General features: G+C 38.0%; 5 protein-coding genes across 6 annotated transcripts in view; 3 read left to right on the forward strand and 2 right to left on the reverse strand.

The window, feature by feature from the left end:
* The first annotated feature begins 1,949 nt into the window (after window positions 1–1,949).
* LOC106093335 (nucleoside-triphosphatase THEP1) lies at window positions 1,950–2,621 on the forward strand. The gene is made up of 2 exons (XM_013260380.2): window positions 1,950–2,184; window positions 2,243–2,621. The coding sequence occupies exons 1-2, from the start codon at window positions 1,970–1,972 to the stop codon at window positions 2,598–2,600; spliced, it is 573 nt and encodes a 190-aa protein (XP_013115834.2). The 5' UTR covers window positions 1,950–1,969; the 3' UTR covers window positions 2,601–2,621.
* LOC106093334 (DNA-directed RNA polymerase III subunit RPC5) lies at window positions 2,550–4,265 on the reverse strand. Its single transcript, XM_013260379.2, has 3 exons — window positions 4,120–4,265; window positions 3,040–4,062; window positions 2,550–2,977 (listed from the first exon to the last, which is right to left on the reverse strand). The coding sequence occupies exons 1-3, from the start codon at window positions 4,159–4,161 to the stop codon at window positions 2,639–2,641; spliced, it is 1,404 nt and encodes a 467-aa protein (XP_013115833.2). The 5' UTR covers window positions 4,162–4,265; the 3' UTR covers window positions 2,550–2,638.
* Window positions 4,266–5,269: 1,004 nt separating this feature from the next.
* On the forward strand, window positions 5,270–6,722 carry LOC106093338 (proline-rich protein PRCC). The gene has a single exon (XM_013260382.2). It carries the CDS (start codon window positions 5,344–5,346, stop codon window positions 6,637–6,639), a length of 1,296 nt encoding a protein of 431 aa, XP_013115836.2. The 5' UTR covers window positions 5,270–5,343; the 3' UTR covers window positions 6,640–6,722.
* LOC106093339 (transmembrane protein 60) lies at window positions 6,671–7,369 on the reverse strand. Its single transcript, XM_013260383.2, has one exon. It carries the CDS (start codon window positions 7,219–7,221, stop codon window positions 6,829–6,831), a length of 393 nt encoding a protein of 130 aa, XP_013115837.1. The 5' UTR covers window positions 7,222–7,369; the 3' UTR covers window positions 6,671–6,828.
* A 1,079-nt stretch (window positions 7,370–8,448) lies between these two features.
* The window catches only part of LOC106093340 (calcium-binding mitochondrial carrier protein SCaMC-2), a 54,795-nt gene continuing 45,832 nt past the window's right edge, over window positions 8,449–17,411 (forward strand). Inside the window, exons 1-3 of one of the 2 annotated variants that reach the window (XM_059361219.1) lie at window positions 8,451–8,730; window positions 14,874–15,440; window positions 15,783–16,013. In XM_059361219.1, coding sequence (XP_059217202.1) covers window positions 15,354–15,440; window positions 15,783–16,013 — 318 coding nt within the window. In that variant the 5' untranslated portion in view covers window positions 8,451–8,730; window positions 14,874–15,353. Of the gene's footprint in view, window positions 8,731–14,873; window positions 16,014–17,411 lie in introns of both variants that reach the window. The other variant, XM_059361218.1, reaches the window with a different exon arrangement.

Genomic DNA, 17,411 nt, shown 5'->3' on the forward strand with positions numbered 1-17,411 from the left:
CCTAGATATCCCACCGAGATCAGGCGTTTTTGGAAATAGGGTAAGGGGAGGGTCTGCCCGTTAAAGTTTGGATGTTAGATCGACTTCATTCTCTTGGATTTGGTGGTTGATTAGAGAAGAAACTCTTTGCCCCAAAAGTAGATTTCAGATTCATTCTCCTCTCCCGAAGATCACATTGGAGCCATAGTCGGTATATATTGGGTTGCCCAAAAAGTAATTGTCGGTAATATATTGGGTTGCCCAAAAAGTAATTGCGGATTTTTCATATAGTCGGCGTTGACAAATTTTTTCACAGCTTGTGACTCTGTAATTGCATTCTTTCTTCTGTCAGTTATCAGCTGTTACTTGTAGCTTGCTTTAGAAAAAAAGTGTAAAAAAAGTATATTTGATTAAAGTTCATTCTAAGTTTTATTAAAAATGCATTTACTTTCTTTTAAAAAATCCGCAATTACTTTTTGGGCATCCCAATAGAAGTAATATAGTCGGCGTTGACAAATTTTTTCAACGGCTTGTGACTCTGTAATTGCATTCTTTCTTCTGTCAGTTATCAGCTGTTACTTTTAGCTTGCTTTAGAAAAAAAGTGCGCGAAATTTTGTTTACATTTGTTTGTTTGGCGTCAATTTTAATATGGGTATCACATGTATGTATTGAAAGAAATTCATTTAACAAACCGAATCAACGCTTGTGATATGCACCTTAAACGCAATGAATTCGATCCGTTTTTAAAACGAATCATAACTGGAGATGAAAAATGGATTGTTTACAACAACGTTAGTCGAAAACGATCATGGTCCAAGCATGGTGAACCAGCTCAAACCACTTCAAGGGCTGATATCCACCAAAAGAAGGTTATGCTGTCTGTTTGGTTGGATTGGAAGGGTGTGGTATATTTTGAGCTGCTTCCAAGGAATTCGGATGTTTACTGTCAACAATTGGACAAATTGAATACAGGCATCAAGGAGAAGCGACCAGAATTGGTCAATCAGTTATTGGAAGTCGTAACAAAACACGTGCAAAATTGGATGAGAATTGCGCCCTCTAGCGGTTCAAGGAGTCAAGATCCAAGATTGATTTATATGGCAGCTATACCAGATTATGAGCCGATTTGAATCATACTTGGCACAGTTGTTGAAAGTGACACCAAAACATCACGTGCAAAATTTCAGTCAAATCGGACGAATCAAATCAAGAAGTCAAGACCCAAGATCGGTTTATATGGCAACTATATCAAAATATGGACCGATTTGGCTCATTTACAATCCTAAACGACCTTCACAAATAAGAAGTATTTGTGCAAATTTCAAGCGACTAGCTTTACACCTTCGAAAGTTAGAGTGCTTTCGACAGACAGACGGACGAACGGACAGGGCTAAATCGACTTAAAATGTCATGACGAACAAGAGTATATATACTTAATGGGGTATCAGACGCATATTTCGAGGAGTTACAAACAGAATGATGAAATTAGTATACCCCCATCCTATGGTGGAGGGTATAAAAACTGAAAAGTGGGTTTGAATGCCAATTGCGTAAATTTGTACCTTTACTCTAAAATAGCGGGCCTAGCTCCAAAACTATATTTTCAAAAGGAAAAGTGCTACAAAACACGAAAGTTGTTTAAAAATCTTACTTGGAGCTTTGTAAAATTGCTGATTTTTACAATCCCAATTTCCCTAATTATGAAATTATGTGACGAGAACATTGTTATTCAATTAGTTCGTCAACTTTATGACAAGGAAACGTGCATTAGGATAACTTTGTAGCTAGAATTTGTTTTTAGTACAACCCAGTTTTTTAGCTATTCTTCTACCCATTCGACGTGACGTTCAAGGGTTAATATTGCTAATGTATTCCTATACCTTACGATTTTGACTGTTTCGCTGAAACACCCAATCAGCTGATGATGTCAGTCTATGAATATTTTACTATGTATGACCCTACAAGTAACAATAATTCTACACCTTCAGAATGGCGGGGAATTGTAATAATTCGATATTATTAATAACAGGACCTCCAGGAATTGGCAAGACTACGCTTGTGCGTCAACTTTGCAAAGAGCTTATAGAAAGCCATAAAATTGTTTGTCGTGGCTTCTACACCAATGAAATTCGCAATTCAAGTCGGCAACGAATTGGGTTTGATGTTGTAACGGTTAATAACGATAGAAAAGCAACTCTAGCAAGGTATTATTATAAATATATGTATATGTTTATTGTTATCTTTTAACTAGACTCCATATAGATCCGAAGTCAATCACAGAGGCCCCTATGTGGGAAAGTACGCTGTGTTTGTAAAGGAATTCGAAGACCTTGTCCTACCTCTTCTGCGAATAAGAGAAGCTCCGCAACTGCTAGTGTTAGATGAAATCGGAAAAATGGAACTTAAGAGTAAAAAGTTTGAGTCAGCTGTGTATGCTTGTTTGGATGCTCGAATCACAATCTTGGCTACAATACCCTTTGAATTACGCCAACCAATACCACTGGTTGAAAAATTAAAATCTCTTTGCCAAAACAAAATAGTAGTTGTCACAAAAGAAAATCGCAATCAATTGCCATATGAAATTTTAGAAAATATTTTAAATATTATCCAACGAACTTAATAAATATGCTGTATTGTGAAACCAGTCGATAACTATAACTAAGAAGTACTAGCTGATGTGTCAGTACTTAAGACAACACTGGCAGAATATGTTTTCGAATCTCGTTGTGATCTTTTTCTGGCCCTTTTGGGAGATTTTTCATGATCCATTTCATTATATGTCTGCTCGGTGGCACGCCATACCATCTCTTGGCGTTGCACTAGATCGGGATAGCGTTGTTCAAACTGTGCATCAGGCGGTAGCAGAAGTTCCCATTTTTTCTCCGAATTAGTTTTTGCCACGGACTGCAGCACCTCCAACGCCTCTTCAGGTGGTAACTGTGTGGCAAAAACTACTTGTGGTCTATATAGATATTTTGTGCGGGAAAAACGAAATAGCTGAAAACCCAACAATATTCCATTACTTAGAAAACACGTTCTTATATACATATATAACTTACAACATAATCTCGACCTCTTATCATTAGTTCAGACTTTACACCATTTGCATTTGATAACATTTCGTTTGGATACAAAATCTCTGATTGTGGTACCCAATTTCCATGTATTAAGATTCCAACTTGTGGCAAAGTTCTTAAAACTTTTTCTATTGTTACATTAGCATCTACTCCGTCCTGCAGTATGGACATAACATCATCAAATGACAACATCTTGCCATCTTTAAGAATAACCTTAAGCTGATCTATTAGGGGCATAGACTTTAATTTGGCCTTGCTTATAACTCGGGCGGGCAAAACGGCATCAATACCCTGATCTTGTCCTTCGGCAGGCAGAAGTTTTTCAACATACTTTTGTGTTTCCAGTCCTAAAGAATGACTGCTCTGTCTGTTTGTTGCGAACATTTTTTGACGCTCCAACTCTGCTGTTGGTGACGTTCTTGAATGCCAATAAGTTTCGCACCACGGTTCATCGACACTCTTTTTCATAAAACTATCGTAGCCTTGACGTTCTTTTACCTTTTTGCCTCCTGACCTGGCAAACTTTACAGTAACTTGCTGTAATTCTTCATCGTCATCCTCTTCGTTAAGGGCTTTCTGTTCCGCTTTGTTACGCTTGTCTTCCTTATCGAAATACGAGAAGGATGGTCTCAATTGTAAAATTGAAGTTAACGGAGACAAATGTATTTCCTTGTCGGCATATATTCCCACAATATATTTACTAACATCGTCTAAGGATGTAGAACTTACAAAGGCCTGCTTGTCCATAATACCCCGTTTAAATGTAGGTCTCTCTCCTTTAGGCTGCGATTTGCCGTCTGCTGCCAAAGCCATTTGCTCACCTTTGAAACGATCATAGAAAAGTGACTCGGTGTCAAGAGCGAAATCTACTTTAACCTCTTTATTTATGGGCTTTACGCAGCAATTAACCACTGCAGCATTTTCGAAGTTGGAAACTTGTGTTTTAGTTGGATACTGGAAAAGGTACAACTTGTCCTGAAGGTTTTTCGACAAAAACACCGGAATCTTAAAAGAAAATATTTTGTTTACCGTGTTGCTTTTAACAAAACGATGATTTGTTACCTCTTCGATCACGTCGTCGTCTTCAGCATCACAGCCTGCCATTATTTACACATAAATTAGCTCCAATTTGTTTAAAATGAATTAAAAAACAAAACAAACGCTGAATCCCATAAGCCATGCCCATACCATGTGTTGGATTTTTATTGACAGTTGACAACGTATCAACGTACCGGTACTAGTTCGTATCAGCCACCCATGGTAAAATTAAGAGGTATTATCATAGGCACAACAACGAAAATCCTCCCCTTTATGAAACTACAAATGCCGTAAATGCAAATGTCAAAGTGGTTTTAAGGCTCTATTGCACGGCATGTAGTTGTCTTATGATATGTTAAATGTAGCACATGTTGTGTCGTGGGAAATAAACGAAACTAACATATGAAAAACACTTCCCAAAATATCTCTGCCGTGTAATAGCGCCTTTAGAAATAAACTTTGTTTTACAATTTATCTTCTTCAAATGTGTTTTGTTGTATTTTCATCATTATAACACTGTTTTGTTACTTGGAATATCGGAGCAAATAAATTTACGTTTTTAAGTCTTAGAAAAAATAACATCTGTTTTAAGAAGCATTTGACATTTAGATTTATTGCAAAATCGAGACATACAATATATAAAAAAAATACTTAGCTGTTCGTAGGACCTCACCTTATAACTGCATCCCGTCAGTTACCAGCTGCAACGTCGTTGCTCTTGTTATCGGCGTGTCAGCGATATGGCCCAAATTATTGGCCTTTCATGCAGACCATTTGAACTTGCTAAGTTATTTTTGACAGAAAGTGGAGGATGATTAATGCGCCTTTTTCGTTCGAACGAACTCTTAATAATTTTAAATGTTCATTCTCCCCTTGAATGTTTCTTATCGAACAAGGCGAACAACTGTTATCAGCCGGTCAGGTTTGACGGTATTAAGATGCCAGATTTTTGTTTGCGTTCTCTTTGTTGTTATCTTCTTTCTCGCATATTCTCTGATCATTTACACGCACAAAAATTTCATGACGAGATGGCGGATTACTCCATATGATTAGTGGTTGTTGTACAAATGTGACCATCTTTAATTTAATAGAATTGTCTGTAATAATCGGCGGTGCTTATACATGTTTTTGACAGACGAAATGTATTGTAGGTTTTAAATAAGGATGAGGGGTTTTCTGTCAATGGCTTTCATTCTTGTTTATTTATTTTGAGCATAAAAATATTTATAATAACAGTAATTATTTGCCATGTCGTTAGTTGCATATGACGATAGCAGTGATGGCGACTCAGAATATGAGGATAACAAGGAACCCGAAACGCTTACGACCAAGCCTTTGGCAGAAAGTGGCCAAATAAGCGATGATGATGATGAATATTTGCACCAATCGGAAGAGGAGCCAAGAAAAACATTTTCTCTTTCCTTGCCAAAACCTCATAAGGAATCCACTATTCAAGAAATAGTGGGGCAGTTATCGACGACATTTTCTGCCTTACCAACCCCAAAAACGCTACAAACAGATGCTGTAGAAGAAGATGATGAATATTTACATAAAAAAGATAAGTTTGTTAGTTCTGAAGTGAAACCACCGCCTATAAATAAGGGACCAGTAAAAATATCCATACCCTCGCTAAAAGACTTTCAAGATGTTCAGGAGGAGAGAAAAGAAAAGGCAAAAATAAATTCTGATGTCAAGGGCAGAGACCTATCGAAAGGTTCAGGTCTATTGAGTATACTACCTAAGGCGAAGTCAGAAAGAGATTTCTCAAAAACGGATTGTAATCAACAAAAAGACAATGTTGATGTGCCCACAAAGACCTCTCACTTTACTTCATCACTTGTTCCGGATACAGTCAAGTATCGACGTCCGGCTTACAGCACCGAAGGTATTAACGATGACGTTAAGCCAATTAAGAAAATAACTCCACAAAGAAAATCGCACACTGCTGCCATAAAAGATGTCGAAGAAGATGAGGACGATGACAAAAATGGGGTAAAGAATGAAAATGATTTCTTTTCACTTAATAATGATAACTTTAGTCTTCCCGACATCTGCTCAAATGAAATTAACATGATGGTAGCTAAGAAGGCTGCTAAAATAGCAGAAGCTTCCAAGAATTATCTAAAAGAGACAGAGAGTAATTCTACAATTGAGCAAGAAGTTGCAAACAGGAATCAGCTTGAATTAGAAGCAGCAAGAAAACGTTACCAAGAAAGCCAATTAGACTCTGAAGCTACTCAAGCTCTAGTCGGTAGCAGTGCAAAGCGAAGAAAAAACCATGGTGACGGAATTCAAATTGTCGATATAAATAGCGATCAGATTTTGCCGGACCGAGAAGAATGGATGCGCAATGCCTTGGCTTCCTCAACAACCTATCAGCCCACTGGTGTATTGGTAGACGAAGAACCGCAAGCTGGCACACGGCGCAAACATCAAATAACGTACTTGGCGCATAAAGCAAAGGCGAACGAAGCTGAACTGCAAGCCATGTGGGCAGCTAATCGTCAAAATAGAAGAGCTACACAGAGTAAATACGGATTCTAACAACGGCATAAAAATAATAAACAATGGCACGTAAAATAAACCTCTTTATTGTATGAAATAAAGTACTATTTTTAAAATGATAAATAAAAGCTCCTTGCTTGTTTTTCTTCTCTACTTGAGTACTCCTGGTATAACTTACAAGCTAAACAAATGTTCCGTGCATTCATCGTTGCTGGCCGATTTCTCATGTCACCACGGTTCTATTTTATTAAGTCGTCCGAAAACATAAACCACAGATGCGGATAATAGAGTCCATATGGGTATCATAGTTACAAATATAGATATTTCAAGCTCTGGATACTCCAGCGTCAAGCAAATCATTAATTGCGAAGCAATCTTTAGAAGAACACCTCCAATGTAAAATTGATAATTGATTAAAAGCTCCTTCAAACGTTTCAGGTTACGCCATTTTCGAACAATTTTTATTATCACATATATTATGAGAATGCCATCAAATACCCACAAAGGAATGAATACTAGGAACCAATTCCAATGAGTGTGAGGCTCTAGTCGCAGGCAGACAAGTATCAAGAAGACCAGGACAATAAACCAAGTGAACAAAGCTCTATGAGCCAAAGTCATATCTGGTCTATAGATCCGTTGTTGCCAAAATATTATATATGTTTGGCAAATGAATCGGATATTTCCGAAAAGTTTTCAGTACGACTGCTGGATTGTTGTAACTTAAAACTCCACAGCATAAATATAAACAGAAAAGGGCGAAAGACAGAGCCGGATAATTATAAACAAAGGTGTGACGAAACATGAATACGTCGCCAAAATAAGCATGGCTGAATAATAAAAGGTTACGCCACTTTGCGAAACGGATGTAAAATGGGCCTATTAAGAATTTCACAAATAGGAGAAAGGATATAGCAAGGCGTATTTAATACCCCTTAAGGATATAGCAAGGCGTAATTTATGACAATTGATTTTTCAATTCGCTTCAAAATGAAAATTTTACACATTGATTTCTGTGTTTGCTGGTGTTCAGGATTCACTGGGAATCTTGGGGCACAGATCAACTCTGTTTCATTGATGTTGTTATTGTTGTGTGTTTATGGCGAAGCAATTGAAGGTAGTCTTATATGTACAACAACCACAAATCATATGGTGCAATCCGCCATCTTGCCATCAAGCTGATCCAAGTGTGCGTGTGTATATACGTGTGCGTTCATGAGCAGACAGGATTCACTAATAGAAGGTTAGGTCACTTGCGAAAACATAAAGTGGGTAGGCCCCATGAACATCATAATGTCAAATGTGCCGATTGAAAACGTCATCAAATCCGAGAAAACGTAAACAAGGAATGAATGTAAAAAGAGAACAAGTTGACATCCTCAATTACAAGTACTGCCAAAAATTAAAAAGATTGTATGTCGGCTGACCATTTAGCTTAACCTTAATCAGTGAATCCTGTTTCCGATCTATATAGACGGTTTTTAGCATTTATTTTTGTTGAGTTATTAGCTTTTTCGACTTTGATGAATCTGTTTATACATCGAAATTCTTCCCTTTTTGCTTGAATTGCAGTTTAAACAAACTCTAGGGTGATACGAAAAATTCGTTTGAGATAGACATACATACATACCACTTTTAATTGTTTCGCCATGTAAAATCCTAATCAATTTTGCCACCTTAGAATTTTTCATCTTTGAATAAATATTTTACAGAGCTCCCGCACAGTACTTTTCTTGAAGTCTATTAATTTCAAGTGGTTGTATGACGAACTCTATCGATTATCAGCCTAATAAATCGATTGTAATACAATCGATTTATGATTTGGTGAAGAAGAAGAAATCAAATTAAAAGGAGAAGTCAAATTAAACGTGAAGGAAAGACCAGGTTTTAAGGATATATCGATATATCCTGAAAAATTGAAAAATTAGGAAATAAAGTGTAACCAAATAATGTACTTTCATGTGCATATGAGCTAGTAGCAACAAATTAATCAAATTGAAAATTGAGATTGTTCTAGCCAAAAAGAGAAAACTTGCTGGCCATTAAAAAAAAAATTGCAGCTACGTTTGGGCGATTGTTAGTATATCTGCAATAAATAAAAACCATAAAATTTTCATTTTGTACGTATAGGTAAGCAAAGTCTTTGTAAAAAAAACTAATATAGAACATTATTACATATGCATAAAATAAAATAAGTTTGTATAATTTCTGTGTCGTAGAAATCTAAGCACTTTCTAAAAGATTTAATGAATACTCCTATAAGTAGTAGAAAAATGAATTTCGCAGACAATCAGCTGTGACTTTTTGTGTGTCTATGAGCATCTTTGCCCACCAGCCTCTTCTTGAACCCATGCTTCTCATTTCAAGGTTCGCGGAAGCGCGTGTGCAACCTTCAACCTCTTCGTGGTAAGGAAAAATCGAATAATGACTTCGTCATAGTTTTAAGTTTTCCTCTACCTGCCTCACGGCGAAAGCAGTAGTGTGATGTCATTTCTTATTGTCGTCGAAAGTCTGCACAATGAAAAAAATCTACCACATAGCAATAACATCAACATGTGGAGTACATCCAATATACAAGTGCTAAGATAAAATGCAAATAGTAGTTGCATTTGTTCAATAAAATTGTCACAGGGGAGATTTACAAATCAAAAAAAAGTTTGAAATAAAATTATATGAAGTATACGTTTTTTGCTGAGGTTTCTTTTAAAGTCCTCCTATTCCACTTTAGCTCTTATTGAAACGTTGTGCCTTATATGTATGCCGGAAGTTAATGTGGCTCTTAACATCTTCGTCTATCACGCTGAACAACTACACATTTTCAAATCATAGTAAAAACATTAAAAAGGAATTGTTGCTGTTGTTGTTATAGCAGTTTGTTGTGTTCTACCATGCATGAATTTTGTGTAGACCCGCTTGATCTAGAGGTTCTCTCTTGTAGGGCTGAACCTCACACTCTAGATCATGTATATATAAATTAAGGCTACTGGGCGGTGAATACCTATCCACAAGATGATAATTTGGATGGTCTCTGCGATAACATGTTGTTATGTCTTCGCACGGGTACGTTCTTGGTCTCCTGATGGAGGTGGTCCACATGAGAACTGAGGAGACAGCCCGTCGCAGTTCGAAGGGCGGAATTCTGACAGATCTGAATATTATTCCAGATCTGAATATTATTCCACAAATATATTACCACAGACAGGCCAATTGCTTTTTACGTGGTCAACAAGGTCTCTTTGTCAAGACCTCAAGTGCTGCCGGCAAGTGAGTTGAGGACCTAACTTCTACTTTTGAGCTTATCGCATATTGTTGTTGCATGTGGGGAGAATGTGTAAGAGCTGTCAAATGTGACGCCAAGTATTTTAGGACACATGATGGTCGGAATTGTTTTTCCATCGACCATCACTTTTAACTCAGTATTCACCCCACGCGTATTTGTAGTGAACAATGTGGCTGATGATTTGGTGGCAGATAACTTCAGATCTCTTGCAGCGTGCAATATGAGGCAAGTTCGTTGAGGTCGATGTTCAACCTATCCCAGATGTCATCAATGGGCGGGGGGCCATGATCGTGCAATCGTCCGCATATGATACGATCTCTATGTCGTTTGGAGGGGGTGGAATGCAGGATATGTAGAGTAACTGCCTGTTTCACTCTACGGTGTTACGATTTCTTATCCCTAAGTTCCACAAATGACTGGCGACCACACAGATAATTCGCGAACCAGCTTTTCAGGCCTGGCTGGAACGACGTATTGGCGATGTCCTCTAATAATTTGGCATAGCTGATCGTGTCTAATGTCTTCGATAGGTCCAGTGCCAGGAAGACCGTCTTGCCACATGGTCTGGGCTACTTGAAGCCGCGGCCACGGTAGATGCAAATGTGTTTTTCCACACTAGCTTCCGTAGTAGCTCTCATAAAAATTAATTTCCCGATTTGACTTCTTGAACCATTGCAGAACTCATTCATTAGGAGATTTGGCCTAATAATCCAAACTAATATAGGTAAAATTGCAGCAGAATCCACGTGTTTTTATACCCTCAGCCATAGGATGGGGGGTATACTAATGGCAGCCCGTTGTACGTACCGGATTGACCCGATGGAGTTATTCATTGGAAAGGGCTGCCGCCTCAGTGTATAACACACTGTTACAACAATAACAAAAACTAATTTCATCCGTCCATGCTTTGATATAGCTGCAATATAAACCGATCTCGGATCTTGACTTCTTGAGCCTCTAGACGTCGCAATTCTAATCCGATTTGGCTGAAATTTCGCGTGAAGTGCTCGGTTAATAACCTGTTATAGTTCCCACATAAACCGATCTCCCGATTTTACTTCTTGAGCCCCTATATGGCGCAGTTCTTATCCGATATGGCTGAAATTTTGCACAATGACTTCTACTATGGTTTTCAAAATCCAAACCAAGAATGGCCCAAATCCGTCCGTGTTGTTGTTGTAGCAGTGTGTTGTACACTGAGGGGACGGCACTGGCCGATGAAGGAATTCTTCAATCCGGTATGTTCTTATTGTAGTTGTAGCAGTGTGTTGTGCACTGAGGCGACAGCCCTTGCCGATGAAGGACTTCATCGGGTCAATCCGGTACGTACAACCGGCTGCCATGGGATTGCTAGTGTGATTCATTTAAATTGAAAAATAAACGAAAATATATTTGGATCGTCCGAACCAAGCAATAAATGTATGAGAACTGTTTCCCGTAAGTACTGAAGAAACCAAGTCAAAATATAAGGTTATATGGAAGCTATTGTATATCAGATTTTGGACCGATTCGTGTCACACTTGTGGGTCGATTGTGGATGGCAACCTTAGTTCAATTGCGTTGTTTGTTGCCAAATTTGTATTACAGATGGCAAATTGCAATTGAAGTTGCTAATGCTAAAAATGGAATTTTTGGAAAACACTTTTGGTAATTGTTCTGTTGTTTTTATTTGTAAATAAGCAGTGAAATTAAAAGGAAAGTACTTTTTTGTGTTTTAATAGTCTATATGATTGTTTATTACAAATGTGTGGGGTTTTGTGGGCTTCATCATGTTTTAAATCCCAAAAAATAAATAATTCAGGTTATGCGTTCCGAAGAATAGTTGATAGTGTAATAAAATTTTAAAGCAAAGGATATATGAAAGGTTGTCAGACAACCACTCAACTGAACGTTGCTTGCTATCCATAATCGACCCAATGGTTTGGCTGTCGGCAGTCATAGCAAAATCATGTTTGCAACACTTCAGCCAAATCGATTAAGAATTGCGCCCTCTAGGAGCTTAAGAAGTAAAACCGGCAGAACGTTAAATATGGGAGCTGTATTCTTTTATGGACCAATTCAGAACATAATTCACATGATAATCGAAGGTGATAGCAGAAGTCATTGTGCAAAATTTGTTTATTTCTTAATAGTAATGCATAAACCTCCTCCGCCAAAAAAACGTATTACTACCATATATACTCCTAAATAAACATTAAAAAGTTAAATACTTCACAGTTAAAAAAAGATGTAATATTCTTAGCCTTATTCATTTTATGCAAAAATTTTAACTGTTGGATTTTTGAACAAGTCCCATGTTAGCAATACAAAAACATTCATGCTACAACACTAAGTTTGATCTGTAGAATAGAGGTTAATAGGTTTTAAACATTATTCGAGTGTGAAAAGATTCTTAACTCTGCGGGCAATACATTCCAACACCTGTTTACACGAATACAGAATGATCTTTCGAAAACAGACCTAAATATAAGGGGCAAGTTTATCTGAAGTACTCCTCCTCGAGGCCACCGTAGCGCAGAGGTTTGCATGTCCGCCTATGACGCTGAACGCCTGGGTTCGAATCTTGGCGAGACTATCAGAAAAATTTTTCACCGGTGGTTTTCCCCTCCTAATGCTGGCAACATTTGTGAGATACTATGCCATGTAAAACTTCTCTCCCAAGAGGTGTCGCACTGCGGCACGCCGTTCGGACTCGGCTATAAAAAGGAGGCCCCTTATCATTGAGCTTAAACTTGAATCGGACTGCACTCATTGATATGTGAGTAGTTTGCCCCTGTTCCTTAGTGGAATGTTCATGGGCGAAATTTGCATTTTACTCCTCGAGTGAAAAATTTGCAGTATCTACACAGTGTTACCGGTGTTTCCTTTTTATAACTTTGTAATAGAAAAAAATATTTCATAGATCAATAAAACGATCAAAAGAAGATCCCAAAAACGTTTTGACATACCCTGAAATGTGGTCACGAACACGTACATTATATACAAACCTAGCTACTGCATTCATCACCCGTTTCAGTTTTAGAAGATTATAGTCAAACGTTCCTGACGTTATCTCCAAGCCATGTAAAAGTTGAGGCATTAACAGGGCGTAAGCAAGTCTGACTTCCACCCGCGAAGAGAAATAAATACCTGCCGAATACAACCGACGCAAAATACCATAAACACAAGAATGGAGAGAGTCAATATGACAACCGAATTTAAGGTTTTCCAACAACTGTGCTGAGTACGGTTGAAATTGGTCCATAACCGGATATAGCTGCCATTTAACCTATCTGGGATCTTGACTTCTTGAACGTCTAAAGGCCGAAATTTGTATCCGATTTAGCTGAAATTTAGCACGACGTGTTTTGGTATGACTTCCAAAAACTGCGCAAAGTATGGTCTAAATCGGTCCATAACCGGATATAGCTGCCATAAAAACCTATCTGGGGTCTTGATTTCTTGAGGGTCTAAAGGGCGCAATTTTAATCCGATTTGGCTGAAATTTTGCACGACGTGTTTTGGTATGACTTTCAAAAACTGTGCCAAAGTATGGTCTAAATCGGTCCATAACCTGATATAGCTGCCATATAATCCAATCTGGGATCTTGACTTCTTGAGCCTCCCGAGGGTGAAATTATTATCCAATTTGGATGAGTATGGTTGAAATCGGTCCATAACCGGATATAGCTGCCACATAAACCTATCTGGGGTCTTGACTTCTTGAGCGTCTAAAGAGCGACATTTTTATCCGATTTGGCTGAAATTTTGCACGGCGTGTTTTGGTATGACTTCCAAAAACTGTGCAAAGTATGGTCTAAATCGGTTCATAACCGGATATAGCTGCCATATAAACCTATCTGGGGTTTGGATTTCTTGAGGGTCTAAAGGGCACAATTCTTATCCGATTTGGCTGAAATTTTGCATGATGTGTTTTGGTATGACTTCCAAAAACTGTGCAAAGTATGGTCTAAATAGGTCCATAACCTGATATAGCTGCCGTATAATCCAATCTGGGATCTTGACTTCTTGAGCCTCCCGAGGGTGTAATTATTATCCGATTTGGCTGAAATTTTGTACAACGGCTTCTCCCATGACCTTAAACACACGCGTAAAATATTGACCGAATTGGTCTATAACCCGATACAGCTCCCATATAAACCGATTTCTCTATTTTACTTCTTGAATCCCTTAAGGGCGCAATTCTTACTCGAATTGGCTGAAATTTTACACAATGACTTCTACTATGGTCTCCAACATTCAAATCAATTATGGTCCGAATAGGACCATAGCTTGATATAGCTCCAAAATTAGAGCAATTCTTTTCTTTTACCCTTTGTTTGCCCAAAAAGAGATATCGGGAAAAGAACTGGACAAATGGGATCTATGGTGGAGGGTATATAAGATTCAGCCCAGCCGAACTAGGCACGCATTTACTTTTTTTTTTTTTTTTTTTTTTTGAATATTCTTCATTCTCTTACTATAGAATGTACATAGCTCACAAACCGAATACATCTACTTTATATGCGGTTTAGTGGTAGAAGTACGTTATTCCTAAAAACCTATGAACTTTGTGATATTTTTAGATTCTTTGTCATAGAGCTGCTGAAGGGAATTTGTCTGCTAAATAGATTTGCTGGCTATAATTAAAGCAAACAATTTCATTTGAATACAAGGGCAAAAAAACAAAGTGTAGCTTCTCTACCAAATGAAAATAACGTAGGCTTTTCGTTATCCTTCATCAGTTTAGAGCTGACATCACCGGTTGCTTGTGCGTTTATCGTGCTTATAATGCAATTTTTACCTCAATGTCAGATGTGATCCTAATTCATTTGTGTTTATGATAAAAAAGGTTAACCATTTCTGAGGAATGTATTCCTATGTATCCGATATATATACACATACATACACGTAGTCTGTATTGTTTAAAGAATCTTATTGTATAGACATACAAACATCATTAACAACAAAAAATAAATGCTAATGTAAACAAAAATTTTTGGTGTACTTTTAGATTTTTGCATCCAAACGTTCGGTGTCAGCAACACCAGCACCGCTGAAGGGAAAGCACTGAAGCGACGATACATAAGCGTACAGAAATTGGAGAACAAGCCAAGTACGAAAGTACCAAGCGTGAGCAATTCGCGGGACTATCGAAAGACATTATCGTGTAAAACATACAAAATGAAAAATGATCGGAAATAAATGTTCAGTAAGACCATAGGCAGTGTATGTTCGGTAATAATTGAAGCGTGCAAATAAAGGAAAACCTAGTATTTTGCTGACTCAGTCAGTGTATAGTGAACGTAAGAATCGGGGAAAAGTGGCCAAAGAAAAATAACACAAAAAAAGGAAAAACAGAAAAATAGCTGTAAAATATCATTAAGTTTGTATGGGATATTGAATTGAGCCGTTTGTTTTTATTCAATTATCCCAACTCGGCCGAAATACCATAGAGAAACGGAGTGCAAAAGAGAATAGAAAAGTTTTTAGAATGGTCAATACGCAAGAGCGGAGTGAGAAGAGTGCAAATGTTAATGAAATTGAACAGTTGAAGGGTTCGTCGAATTCCAAAGGCAGTGTAGGTTCCACGTCGTCCTCCTCGCCCTCATCCATATCGACATCATCCAGTTGCCCGTCATTATCCAATGTTGGCTCTTCATTGTCATCGTCACCAGCATCATCAAATAGCTCTGCCACATCTGCTGTGAAATCTGTATCTGTCACAAATACCACAACAAATTTTGCTAAGAATGCTTCAGCCCATGGCGCTACACAATCCCATCATAAATTGATACCCATTCAGAGTGTGCTAAAAAATACAAATACAGCAGCTGATCAGCAGCATATTCACCAAAACAATCATAATTCGTATCACAATAACTCTGGCTATAATCACCATTCATCATCCAACAATTTGCAGCTACCTCAAAGTGGCACTGCCACTCATCTAAATGTGCCCAATACAACGCTGCAAAATTTTCTCTCCGGTGCCAGCACATATGCCCAGCTACCAACCGAATTGCCACAAGAAGATGAGGAACGTCTGGGCAAACTCTTTAAACAACTCGATCGCGATGGCAATGGACGCATCGATATACACGATCTCTCCGAAGCGTTGCGTGAATTTGGCCTATCGAGCGTATATGCCGAGGTAAGCTACACAAATACGTCCCAGACAAATATAGATTCTTTTTGGATTAGACCATATGCAATAACATACAGATACTATTCTTCTTAAACATGTATACTCGTATATTACACCTGTTTGCTTGTCTTTTTTTTCCCTTTGCCTTTGCATTTGCCTGCCCCAAAACGTTCATTAAGTCATTGGCATTTATTGAATGGGATGGGAACAGACAGTGCCAGACTGATTTGCAAAAAAAGAGAACCAAATCTAAATAACACGTCATTCGCAAAGAGCAGGACACGTTAATATCTATTTTTGCAGAGACACAAATGAATGCCTAAAGAAGCTTTTTTTAGTGGTCGAAAGAAAACTAACCTGCATAATTTGCATTGATTGAGACATAGCCAATTGCATTTACTAGTCAAGGAATTTACAAAGATATACTCTAAAATTGTTTTCATATAAGGAAATAAAACGTTGTTATTTATCTTCCGAAGAGAAGAGAGTGGGGCTAATTTAAGCATGAAATGGAATAATGGTAATATGAATAGAGAAGGGTATCTACCCAATAAATTCCCAAAACATTGGGTATTTATCGGTAATTTAATGGTCAATACCCACCAAATATCCAATGTGTGGGAATTTATTGGGATCTCTAAGAATTAATGATTGTTTGGCTATTATTGCAAAGCAAATACCACGGACGGTCCTGCACCGAATTTTAATAAATGTTTCAAGTCCTGGTTCCGTCATCAGTACTATCGCATCTACAGTTTATATATGGCTTGGTCGTTTAGTTCGACCGAGCCTTATCATTTATTATACCCTTCGCCTGGTTCCGTCATCAGTACTATCGCAACTACAGTTTATATATGGCTTGGCCGTTTAGTTCGACCGAGCCTTATCATTTCCGACCCTATAAAGTATATATATTCTTGATCAGCGTAGAAATCTAAGACGATCTAGACATGTCCGTCCGTCTGTCCGTCTCTCTGTTGAAACCACGCTACAGTCTTTAAAAATAGCTGAAACTTTGCACAGATTATTTTTTTTTGTCCCTAAGCAGGCTAAGTTCGAAGATGGGCCATATCGGAATATATCTTGATATAGCCCCCATATAGACCGATCCGCCGATTTAGGGTCTTAGACCCATAAAAGCCACATTTATTATCCGATATTGCTGAAATTTGGGACAGTGAGTTGTGTTAGGCCCTTCGACATCCTTCGTCAATTTGGCCCAGATCGGTCCAGTTTTGGATAAAGCTGCCATATAGACCGATCCTCCGATTAAGGGTCTTAGGCCCATAAAAGCGACATTTATTATCCGATATTGCTGAAATTTGGGACAATAAGTTGTGTTAGGCCCTTCGACATCGTTTGTCAATTTGGCCCAGATTTGGATATAGCTGCCTTATAGACCGA

This window comes from Stomoxys calcitrans, chromosome 1, assembly GCF_963082655.1.
Source record: "Stomoxys calcitrans chromosome 1, idStoCalc2.1, whole genome shotgun sequence".
In the NCBI taxonomy this organism is placed as follows: Eukaryota; Metazoa; Arthropoda; class Insecta; order Diptera; family Muscidae; genus Stomoxys; species Stomoxys calcitrans.